This window comes from Salvia splendens, chromosome 10, assembly GCF_004379255.2.
Source record: "Salvia splendens isolate huo1 chromosome 10, SspV2, whole genome shotgun sequence".
NCBI lineage: Eukaryota > Viridiplantae > Streptophyta > Magnoliopsida > Lamiales > Lamiaceae > Salvia > Salvia splendens.
In genome coordinates, this window is record NC_056041.1 from 20,089,245 (window position 1) to 20,102,228 (window position 12,984).

The window sequence follows — 12,984 nt, forward strand, 5'->3', positions numbered from 1 at the left end:
ATTATCAAAACGTTGAAGATTGTTTATGTTAAGAACATATATCAATAATTCAATTCCCACCAGCCTTATTCAATTCTCCCAACAAAAAATAAGTTCATATAGATGTCACTGACCAAAATCGAAATTGATTTGTCAAACATCTCTTTGAACTTTCTCCATTTTGGTTAATGTCAGTTTCGAATAAGGAAGCTTCAAACACATTTCGTAGTTTTTGCACATTTCTTGTTTGCTTTATTCAAATTGAATTTGAATATTTTTAATCTGTTTAATTAGGATGACATAGACTCATTTGCCACAAAAGGAGAAGTTGCATTTTCCTTTTGGAGAAGTATATATATATACCTTTCGAAAATTTATGTCCAAGAAAATTAGGCAAAAAGGATGCTTTGTATAAATAGCTAGAAAAACAAAAATTTATTTTCTGATGTGACCATATTTAGCCAATTAATATTTTATGTTCCTCAATCGTTTGATTATTCTATGACGATGTAATATGGATATCTTTTCACTTTATACAAATTTTCTTCATGATTCTATAAAATAGTATATTACTACTATTTTCCATATTTATTTCTATAAGTTGTTAGAATTTTTTTTGATTTATTTTATTTAGATTTAAATTATTTTCCTCTTTTTTTTCCCAAAATGAAACAAAAGAAAATCTAAAAAATCTTTTAAAAAACGAAAAAATTATGTCGTTGTCAACGAAAACGAGGAGTATAAATTTATGAGGGTGAATTCGATGAATCTAAATGAGAATTGAAATGGATATGACCTATTAGAGACATCCCATCTTTGAATGAGAGTAGTATAAAATAATCATTATCTCATGTCCCACTTTCTTTATAATGAAAAATGCCCATACAATCGAGCTTGAAAAGATCAACCTTTAATTTTGTTGTATTTTTGTTATTTTCTAAATTAAGACTTTTATGTACTGTTATCTAAGAATTAGTAATAAATAATCAATGAGTAAATCTAGCATTCTTAGGAAAATCAAATGTATGACTTTTGTTTATAGAGTAAAGGCCAAAATTGGTCCTGAACATATAGTCATTTTACGATTTTGGTCCTAAACATTATCTTTTGGATTTTTTGGTCCTGCACATATGGACATTTGATCATTTTGGTCCTGCACATATGGAAATTTGATCATTTTGGTCCCCCGTCAACATTTTCGTTAAAAACTAACGGTCAACATTATCTTTTGGATTTTTTGGTCCTGCACATATGGATATTTGATCATTTTGGTCCTGCACATATGGAATTTTGATCATTTTGGTCCTCCGTCAACATTTTCGTTAAAAAACTAACGGTCAAACGGCCGATTTTTGACTAAAACAATGGGTTGGGTCGGGTCGTGTTTGGGTCGGGTTTGGGTTACACGTTAAGAAAAAAAATAATTATTTTTTATTAATTAAAAAATTATAAAACTTTAATTTTTAGTTATTTTTGTTGATTAAAAATATTATAACGACTAAAACATGATGTTATTATACGATTTAAACATGATATTACACAATAAAATAAAATATTACCAAATTAAAATAATCATTTTTTAATCAAAATAATAAAATTAAAGTATATTAATATTAAATCTATATAATAAAATTAAATAATTAAAAAATTATTTTTAATAAAATCTAAGCATAATATTTTCTTCAAATTCATGAAAAAATTAATTAAAAAATACTATACTTTAATTTTATTAATTAAAAAATATTAATTAATTTTTTAAGAATATTATGCTTAGATTTTAACGAAAATATTATGCTTAGATTTTAAGAAAATATTATTTTTTTCTTAACGTATAACCCAAACCCGACCCAAACACGACCCGACCCAACCCATTGTTTTAGTCAAAAATCGGCCGTTGACCGTTAGTTTTTAACGAAAATGTTGACGGAGGACCAAAATGATCAAAATTCCATATGTGCAGGACCAAAATGATCAAATGTCCATATGTGCAGGACCAAAAAATCCAAAAGATAATGTTTAGGACCAAAATCGTAAAATGGCTATATGTTCAGGACCAATTTTGGCCTTTACTCTTGTTTATAATATGTAATATAATTTTAAAGTTCAAATCCCACCATCTTCCGTATTTGAAAAGGAATTGTTACACAGTTATTCAATGCAATAAGTGAGTAGTATATTGTATTGTACATTGTCATTCAGTATAAAAATAGGTGGGCAAGAACATAATGTTCAAATATAGACTAAAGTCTATTTTTAGTTTCAAAACATATAATTATTATATTTTGGTCTAAAATATTATGTTTAATATTTTTTAATTCTAAACATTATAAATTTGGCCTATTTTGGTCCTCTAAAAGTGAAAGTGACATTAAATTTGATGGCCAAAACTACTTTGATCAAATTATTTTATCCATGCTTCCATTACTCTCTTACTGCACTGTGCCATTTTTTATTTTGTGAGATAAAATTGAGATGAGAAATAAATATAAAATTCTCATTACTATTTTGGGAACTCAATTTTCACCACAATACAAAACTCAAAACCTGTTTATTTACAATGCAGAGTTCGTTGTTACATAAATTATTCAGACCACACAATCACCCCTCCAAATGGAAAGACAATTACAAATCAAGAAAACAGAAAAAATAGCAAGAAAATTAGATCTCAAGGCAACTGACACCAAACCAAAAAAGGAGGAGCCAATTCCACAACAAGTCACCACCAAATATTGCATCAAGGCCTATCTCTCTACTGTTACATTCCCTGAAATATCGTCAGCTCGCTCGATCAAGCCCCTGCATCCGGCCCAGCTAGCGTAATCTGTTAAAACGAGAGCATCACAATGTGTTCCCTGTGAAGAAAATTCAAGAATGTGAAACTTACATTACAGTCGAACGCAAATCTTCTTGCAAGCATGATAGCTGCGTTTCTTTCTCTCTCCGACTCAAATGCTAATACGAAGGAATGTCCTGCTTTCGCCTGCCAGTATACGGCCTGGGCTGCAGCATTCCCGCCGCCTCTAACTCCACATAGCTAAGCACACCAAGAAAATTGTGTCGAGATTGTTTTCATCAAACTTCAACGAGGATTAGACAGATTGCTACTTCAAACTAAGAAGCGGTAGTCATTTGGTTAATTCATTTTAGTCTTTGAAGGATATGATTATTTTGACAGTACATTTTGTTAGACAACTTAATATAAGAAAAAATATTTGGTTCTCTATGAGTTGAGACGAATGCCAGAAACACGAATCAAACAAGGGCGAGATGAATACCTGCATTGAATTGGAATAATATTCCTTCACCATTGTTGTATTCGCTCGGCAAAGTTTCATTCTCAGCTTACCGATATGCAGTACATGGATGGCGTGCGAGTCATGATCTGCCCCATTCATCTGGATGACGACTACCTGCAAGGCTTTTCATGAATAACGTGAGCAGCTGTGGGAAAAGAGAGAGCATGCGCATTGTTGTCTGTTAAAGTAAAAGAACAATCCATCTTCTTATCAACAATACGAAAGCCGAATATTTATATTTTTTTTATAAGACATGCTATTCACAGACTACAGAATTTGAGTGTGTTTTTGTACAGATCTATTATTTTTGGAACTTTCAGGTATATTGAAGTACTGAAATATATTAAAATTCAAGAGTAGAAATGTTCCCAAAAGAGAGGTTACAGCCACCACAGAAATCAAACAAACAAACAGCAGTTGACTACCAAATTTCACAATGGAAATGCAGGAATTACATACATTGAACTCAGTGTCATGCCTTCGCACGAGTGCTTCTACATAGCTTCCCAATCCTGCTGCTGTAATCAGAAAAAAAGGTAAGTTTCCAATAGTCGAAAATCACCAAATTTTAAGAACACAAAAGGTAATACTGACAAACCAGGATCGACAGGTCCAGAGGTTGCTACTGTAGTTGTTTGATCATTAGCCGAAATCTCAGCTTGAAGTATTCGTCCAACATCACAAGGCTCGGGAGCATATACAGATTTTGTAGCTCCTATCATCGTAAAAAGCCAGTTATAATCAACATACATCATAAAACTGCAAAGCATAATCATTTCGAGCACATCAATGCATAGAGTGGTAGTTGAAAAGTGGTGTACATTAGAACAAATGCAAACAGAAATTCAAGTGGTGAACATATAAATATTTAGATAGCAAATTTTGCTTATAACAGCACACTGACATCTTTACTAATTGGCTGATTCACTAATACAAATGACTTATTAATGTGCAAACAAGGAAGACAGCAAACAGTTAAGCAGAGCACATACCTGATATAAGCTCCTTCTTGCCACTCTCAGGCATTAAACGATACCATTGAATTGCACATTCCGAAAGTTCTGGAGCACTATCAGAACATTGATATATAAACAAAATTGAACCTAATGCCTCAGTGCCATCTATGTCATACAAATGGGGTGTGTTTTTATCGCCTTTCCTGGTTATTGCAAGCTGCAAATAGTCAACCAAAAGAAAATTTAAGAAGGAAATTTGTGTGCGTGTGTTGGTGAAGCGGTAGAGTGGTTGATGCCCAGGACAAAGATTACGGGTTCCAGTCCACCATGGCGCGGTCTTTAAAATTTATGTTCATTTGGCAATCAAAAACAAAGGAAATTTGAAGGATACTTTTGATATTTTAGACATTAAAGAATAAAATACTGACAAACAGAGTATTGGCAGAAGAATGTCATATTCACTTAGCCCAAAACTGAAGACTCTAGTTTTTTACTTTTGGAATTGGAATTGCCTGTATGGCTCCATTTCCTAATAAGGGACTCCTTAGCAAACCTTCTATCCTAAAAGGTAAGAGGTCTTTTGCAATTTGAGGGTGATAGCCTGTGCTGAATATTGTACTTTCAGTTTATCTGTGTTTTATCACTGTGATTTTCCTTTTGTGTCACGGAAGGCAAGCTTATTGTTCGCAAGGATCTTAAGCGTGAAAACAAATGAAATTGAAGCAAATTACAACCTATATGCACTTGAGTCGTACTTTAATTTCTTCTTTTACAGGCCCATGATTGGCGCAACTTACCCAATTAAGCTGCTACAGATAGTCTTTAATATTTCCTTCTAGCAGTAATATTTTACCCAAACTGAGATGAGTTAAGCCATCAAATTTTTGCATTAATGAACAAAACCCACCAATAGGCAAAACCAACCATTCCTAACTGATAACTAGAAATAGAACATTAACAAAAGGATGTACTAAAATAAAAAGGTAAAATTTTTAAAAAACACCTCCTTCTGAAGCTGTAGCGAATGCTTTGACTTTTCAGCAAGTTGGATCCTCAACGCTCGAAGCTCATGTTCCATATCCATGACCTTAACGGGCATGTCTCTTGAGTGAGATACAGAGTACAGACATACACGCACAATTTCTATGATTATATGTTAAAGAAAAAAGTACTGATTTCATAATCTAAAAGTCTTCCCGAGAAAATACTCCAAAAGTAAATGCTTAAGTATTTAAACCATGTGACTGCTATAATATTAAATGTCTTATAGATTACGATATTATTTTTGAATTCTATAGATTATAGGAATAACACCATGATTCCTTTTAAATTATACTTCTTGATTGGTGCTGAGCTAACTATAGTGTTGTATTGACTGAAACTCCATGATAGCAAGAATAAGTGAAACAGATGTAATACCCTACTAGGTTGATGTAGCATTTTTATTCGTCTAGCTTCTTGAACCTCCTTCATCAATTCATCCAAGTCCTGGTCATGGAAAAAGAAAAATAGACAGCACAAATCAATAACGCTACTTTGGGATTTATAATAGACCATGATATCTTGTAAAAGCGAACGATACAAACTTCTACCGGTCAGCTTTTCTTATTATTTGATATGCAAGCCCGTTAAATTACTTCTCAAGTCTCAACAAACATCTAATGCTTAACAATCGGACTCCACTATGCATGCTTACAGAAGTGTGAGCAAAAGGCTATCACAAAAGTCGTACAATTCATGAATAACAGTAAACCCAAGTTATGCTTATGCACTGAAAGCCATCTTAACCTTATTATATGCATATATAAACCACAAGTTGGAGAATACGTTCAAGAACATAAAGAAGAAACCTAGCTGTGAGGAAAGATCTAACAGAAAAGTCTTGTTTTAAGTTCATTTCAGTTGAATGAATACTCATTGAAGATTTAAAGCACCATAACAGAAGTACAAAGCCACATATATAGTTGTGGTATTTTTTGGATCTAGGACAAAGAATATCTATTGGAACCTGTTTTCCTGAAGCTTGTGACATTCGCTCATGTTCCTGAAGAGCCTCTTCTACTCGCTGGACTGCTTTTCTAGCATTCTCAATTTCAGCCAGAGCAAAAGCTCTCTCTTCATCAACAAGTTTCTTAGCATCGTTAGAAGCCTAAAAATGGTACTTTTCAGCTTTTCTCCTTTTGTAATGGAAAGAAACAAGTTCATTATAGAACACACATATGCAGCAATTCCACCTGTTTCAAAAAAGTTGCAAGCTTTTTCACTTCTGCCTTCTCTTGAATGAGCTCTCCTTCTCTCTGAGTTAAATGAACTGCTATAGCTTCAACCTATAAATATCAAAAAAATCGACGAATGGTACCATTGAGGAAGACACGTATGATGTAATTACATCAAAGTAAGGTAGATAAAAGACAGTAAAGGACCAATATAGAAGCAATCATTTGGAGATTGAGAATAACTAACCATAGCTATAGCTTCTTCCACGTCATCTTTGTTTGTGCCAGCTACGCGCCCTCTCAGAGCTTCAAGTGTGTCCCTGAGTTTCTTTAGAAGCACATGCTTCTCTAGTGAGACTGCCTCTTTGAGCCTTGCCTGGAATCCAAAAGCAATCAAATTTACAATACTTGACATCCATTTAAAGACAGCATCACAGTTTTGAACTTGGAAGTACTAAAATGAAACACAGATATAAGATATGCCTTTGACAGAGAGCCGCTTAAAGATCAGACAATTCAAAACATAGATTACTAAGTAAGACCAGTTCAAACAAGAGAGGACCTCATCAGATAGCTTTGCAGCAGCAGCCAAACCCTTCTCAAATTTGCTAGCAAGGTCGCGCACTGAGAGGCGTTTCTGCTGCTCCAGCAACAGGGCAGTTTCTCGTGCAACCATGTCTTTCATAGAGGACATCTCAGCGTCTTCTTTCACCTCTACGATTTGATTGTTGGCACCAATTTTGTAATGTGGAAAGCGACTTGAGGCAAAAAACACATCAGTAGAAACTGGAGAGACTGCATCCTTTTGCGTTGCATAGCTATAACCATGGGTTAACCTCGTCATGATTGAATAATCCTAGATGCAGCACAGAGAACACCGTTTCAGCGGTAATACATTATCTTGGTAAATTATAAAGGAACTTCACTAGAAACATGCTCCCAATAGTAGGGAATGCATTTAGAATTACATATCGAACTTTTATACCTCAGGTTAACGGCCAAACACGAACACATTAACCAATAACCAGTCAATCTAAAACTTGAGAGCAAAATGTGAAACCAAGCAAAATGAGAAAAGAAAAGAGTCTTGCAAGCAATTCAAATGATACACACACACACACATACATTTAGGCTTTTCAAGATAAACTCTTTTCTTTGTTTTGTTCTGTTTTGTTTTCTAACCAGACTGATTCTATCTTATGTATTTTACACCTACAGCACATGAATCCACACATTAATCTGAATTCTGACACCATTTTCAATTCAACCATTCAAAAAATAGAGGACAAGGTCCAAAAGAAAAAAAAATACATTAGGTAAAGGAAAAACTAACAACCGAAATATACTACTCATATGATGATATAGAACCCAAATGTGATGATCAGTCCCCACAGAGCGTTGAAAACACTAAAAAAATTGTCCAGTTCTAGGAGGACATGAGAAAGGAAATGATGTTGATTCAGAATAAGCACAAATAAAAAAGGAGAATCAAAGAGTAAAAGAGGAACACTGAACACGGATGCTAATTAGCAAAGGTAGACCAAAACAATGCAAGAATTTACCCACAGATCATGTCAGTAGAAGAAACTGGATAGGATGTTTGACCCCAAAAAGTAGAAATAAACAACAGCTTTGGTGTTTAAATAGCACTAGTTTTTGAATGTAGATGGACAAAGTGTATGAATGTAGGAAGAAGGGGCAGAAACTGAGAGAAGAAAGAAAAAGGCAATTAGAAATAATGGCTTCTTGTTTGCTTTTTAAAAGTCCAAACTGAAACAAAGAAAAAGCCGCCCTAATTATACAAACATATGTTGACATATATATACTGCCACCGGAAAAGCTTACCCATCAACCAAAAATTTGATCTTTGTTTAGTTATCAACTTAAAATGTAAACATATGTGATAGTGATGAAGCAGATGAAAGAAAGTTGAAATTTTTTCTTGGTTAAGAGTGTTTCAAGATTCCAAAAGATAACGAGAATAAATTAAAATTATAGTTTGTCAACTATACGATAGGGACAAAATGAATTCTACTAATAATGAATTTTTATTAGTAGAATTTTAATTACTATTGAAATTGTGATTGGTATTTGAGGTTGCTCGGAATCGGCTCATTTGTCGTGCAAGCATAATATTTTGATTACTTATTTACTTTAATACATGCATCTTATTTTATTGTACACATATTGTTTGTAGAGTAGGTGTACAAAATATAGGTTCAAAATGAAATATACTAGTATTAAAATGGGTGGTGTAAGAGCGATGAAAAAATGGGATGATTTGCTCTATAATTATTTATGTATTTTGTTACTATAGTTAGATGTCTGCATTTGATTGTATTAATATATTGGCGAGTGGATAGCATGGAGTATTAAAATTTCATGTAGTTTTATCAAGTAAAGTAAAAGATGTAAATATTTTAGTTGACATATGGATGATTAAAGGTACATTGATTTAGGGACTGAATCAATTTTGTATCCATTTAAGTTAGTTTTAAAATATACCTAATACGCTGCTTAATATTCTTAATCAGGAAAATAGTGACGAATCAAATACCGCTATTGTTAAACAAATACCGACTGGTATTAAAAGAATCAAGAAAATAACCATATAGACATAATCACATAAACAATTACAAGTACTTACTATATTATTTTAAAAATAACGTATGAAACATTAAAGTGTGTGATGTAAAATATAAGTTGCATAAGATATTTATAGAGGAATTACTCCCCAAAAGCTTAACGTAATTTAAAGTTAATTTGGAATTCCACGGTTGAGCAATAAATATTCGTAACTCAATAGTAAGCTCGATAAATAAGTATCGCATTATTCCACGAATAACTTGAATTTATTGTTATACTAATCCACTTACCCTCACGTCATAACTTCCTATCACTAGATTTTTTACTCTTTGTAACATGTTATTCGAAGCGGTTATTAGCCGCGTATCTGTTCTATAAAATTCCATCATAATTAAAATTTAAAACCTTATTAGAGATTCAACCGGACAAATAGAGCAACAACCCTTAAATAGAGAGATTTTCCGATCACAACAATGACGTAATCCAACCAAAGCAAAACAGAGGGAGAATCAATGCATTGCATTCAACTTGAACCACCGGTATGATTTAACCTTGAATCATCAAATAACAAGTTTTAAATCGAGTTATGAAGAGGAATTAAGTTACTTAATGAATTTAGTTGCTTTAATTTGATTGTTTAGTTTGAACTTGGAAGATAATTTAGGATATTTTATGTGGGTTGCGTTAGTGTGCTAACTAATTTACAGTAATAACTAATAACTTTCGATTCTGTGTATTAAAATTATCAACACAAAGATATAATTATATCAATACAACATGTAAATTTAAATATCAACACAAAGACAAAAGTTTATCAACACAAGAAGATTGATAAATTTATGTCTTTGTGTTGATATTTTTAACATACAAAATTGATATTTAGTTATTAGTTATTACTATAAAAAAATTAGTATTTGATCACACACATATTTTATGTTAACTAAAAATTATTTAAAGGCCATGCCATCTTGTAACAATTGGTTTCACTCACACGAGTAACAAAGTGTCCACCTACTATTTTGTCATATTCTATGATGTTCATGTGGCTCGTCTGGTTTAAAATCATTTTAACTATTATAGGTTGGTTTAATTGGATGAAACCTGCCTTGATGACTATACTTGGCACATTACGTCAATACAATAGAGTGAGTTTGGCTGACATGTTGATGTCGATGTTAAATCTAAAGTGCAGTACACAAGAAGTAAGCAAGTTCTGTTTAAGTGTCATTGGGAAACTGTTGATTGTGAAGCAGTCAATGTCAACCAGTGCTATACATGATTTCATTGCCCGACAGATAGAGGCAAATCTATACCCGCCATTGTTAAATTTCAATACATAATCCAGACCAAATCCTAACCATGAGATTTGTCAATCTGATGATTAATAATGCACCAAAACACGGAGGGCAATTGTTAAGCAGTTTTAAGTCATATTATAAAAATCGGATTTGAGGTCAAGTTAAGATCAATTTAGGTCATCCTTACTACAATGACCTAAAAATAAACTAACAATGACCTAAAAATGACATTTGTATGATTGGTTCTGCGTTTTTGTATTAAGTATTGATCAATACAAAAATGCATCTCAATACAAAGTCCAGACCAAATCAATCTCATGGTCAATAATGCAAAGAAACACGGAGGACCATTATTAAGCAGTTTTAGGTCATATTATAAAATTGGATTTGAGGTCGTGTTAAGATCATTTTAGGTCATCCTTATTATAATGACTTAAAAATTCACTTACAATGACCTAAAAATGACCTTTGCATGCTTGGTCATATATAAAACTCAATCTCAATAACGCAGAACCAAACATACAGAGGTCATTTTTAAGTCATTGTTTATTTAATTTTTAGGTCATTATAGTAAGGATGACCTAAAATTAGCTTAACATGACCTCAAATCCGAATTTTATAATATGACCTAAAACTGCTTCATAATGATCATCTGTGTTTTTGGTGCATTAATTGGATGAAAATAGGTATGGTTTAATTAGATGAAACCTGCCTTGATGACTATACTAGGCACATTAAGTCAATACAATAGAGTGCGTTTGCCCGACATGTTGATGCTGGTGTTAAATCTGAAGTGCAGTACAAACGAAGTGAGCAAGTTCTATTTAAGTGTCATTGGCATGCTGTTGAATATGAAGCAGTCAATGTCATCCAGTGCTATACACTATTTCCTTGCCCCACAGATAGAGGGCAAATCTCTACCCACCAATAAGAGGTGATTTTTTATTGGTGGACAGATGGTTAAATTCACTCCAAAAATGTATGCAATGATAACTGGACTCAAGTGTGGAACACGAAAGATTGACGTGAGTGAAAGTCCACCTGAAGATGGAATTTTATGTTAGCATTTCGATGGTATATATCTAGCATAATAATGGTAAAAAACAAGTTTAAGGATAAGGGGTTTGGAACTAAATCTAGAACATATTTGAAGGTGACAAACTTGATTAAAGTTCACACAATACTTCTAGGGTGTGGACAAAACGGAATGAAGCCATGGCTGTGGAATTTAATTGAAGATGAAGAGGCATGGGAGAACTTCACTTGGGGTTCACTATATTATGTTTTGAGCAAATATATTACCAACTTGGGTAAATCAAATTAAGGAAAACCCGAAATACCACATGAAAGGCGTTGTGTGGACTTTGAAATTATGGCTCATTAAACTCATACCTGATTTGGCCTAGTCCTGTGCATTGAAAACCATTGAAACTGCACTTCCACGTTGTGAGAGGTGGAACGTGATATTAGATAAGAGTCATGACTACACAACATTCTATGACAGTACGAATATACATTTAATGTAAATGATTTCAGTATAACTTTATCGTAATATTGACATTACATGTTTAAAACGTTATAATGTAGCTAAGGATATTAGATTTAATTCCATCGGATGAAGAAGAGTCAACTGATTATATATGAGATCATTAGAGGATGCTGATGCCGATGATAAGGTTTGGGTGATGTGTATTGGTGGTGATCGGGCAGGTAAAAGATAGAAACAAACACGGGTTTGTTGTAAATACAGAGAACCTTATGAAAGGGGCACCAATGAGTTTAACAGAGATAAAAATAAGGGCACCCGTGAGCTCAACAGGGATAAATATAAGACGGATGAATGCAAGAACATAATAGTACTGCCCAACCTACGCTTGTCATTGAAAAACGTGGCAGAGTTTTGTTCTAATGTGTGAATGTCCAATTTTATAAAATAATATTAACTACTATATATAACTAGTATGATGAAACATGTTTAAATTATAATTTTTTATTACTTTCCCATTTTGCGCAGAGCATAGACGCTATTAGAATGCTATTCAATTATGAGTGAAATATGAAGGAGTTAGAATAAGTTTATTGTTTGTCCATTCCAAACGGCACAGCTCAAATATAGTTAACTTATTTTAATGCTTATATCCAAGAAAATTTATGTTTATTCTATATTACATGGTAAAATAAATAATATGGAGTGTCAACTATGAAAAATACAGTCTTTGGGCCCAAATCACGAATGGCGAAATGGGTTAGTATTGATTTCTATAACTATGATTGTATTTAATTATCGCTAAATCAGTTGGATTTATTACAGATTATTTTCTCATTGGTCACAAATGTTATTGGCTTGGATATGCATTCGACTTTCGCACCAAGATAACAACCATCATGGATTCTCTCCCACATAATGATATATTACATCAATCGAAAATATTCATCGAAAAACAAGTATATGTTAATTATGAAATACTAATAATGCATACCAAAAATCCAGACCAAATCCTAACCATGAGATTTGTCAATCTAATGGTCAATAATACACCAAAAATACGGAGAGTCATTATTAAGCAGTTTTAGGTCATATTGTAAAATTCGGATTTAAGGTCATGTTAAGATCATTTTAGGTCATCCTTACTATAATGACTTAAAAATACAC

The 12,984-nt window shown here is 32.8% G+C and overlaps 1 protein-coding gene across 4 annotated transcripts; it reads right to left on the bottom strand.

The window, feature by feature from the left end:
- Positions 1-2,459: 2,459 nt before the first annotated feature.
- LOC121753140 (stomatal closure-related actin-binding protein 1-like) lies at positions 2,460-8,418 on the bottom strand. Of its 4 annotated transcripts, none has more exons than XM_042148331.1 (13): positions 8,293-8,418; positions 7,010-7,303; positions 6,695-6,823; positions 6,466-6,558; positions 6,240-6,380; positions 5,651-5,719; positions 5,235-5,318; positions 4,268-4,448; positions 3,874-3,990; positions 3,735-3,793; positions 3,255-3,389; positions 2,864-3,013; positions 2,460-2,800 (listed from the first exon to the last, which is right to left on the bottom strand). In XM_042148331.1, exons 2-13 carry the CDS (start codon positions 7,289-7,291, stop codon positions 2,768-2,770), a joined length of 1,473 nt encoding a protein of 490 aa, XP_042004265.1. In that variant the 5' UTR covers positions 7,292-7,303; positions 8,293-8,418; the 3' UTR covers positions 2,460-2,767. The 4 variants fall into 4 exon arrangements, with proteins under 4 accessions (XP_042004265.1, XP_042004264.1, XP_042004263.1 ...); XM_042148330.1 differs by lacking the exon at positions 8,293-8,418 and adding an exon at positions 8,014-8,245; XM_042148329.1 differs by lacking the exon at positions 8,293-8,418 and adding an exon at positions 8,010-8,244.
- Between the last annotated feature and the right edge of the window lie 4,566 nt (positions 8,419-12,984).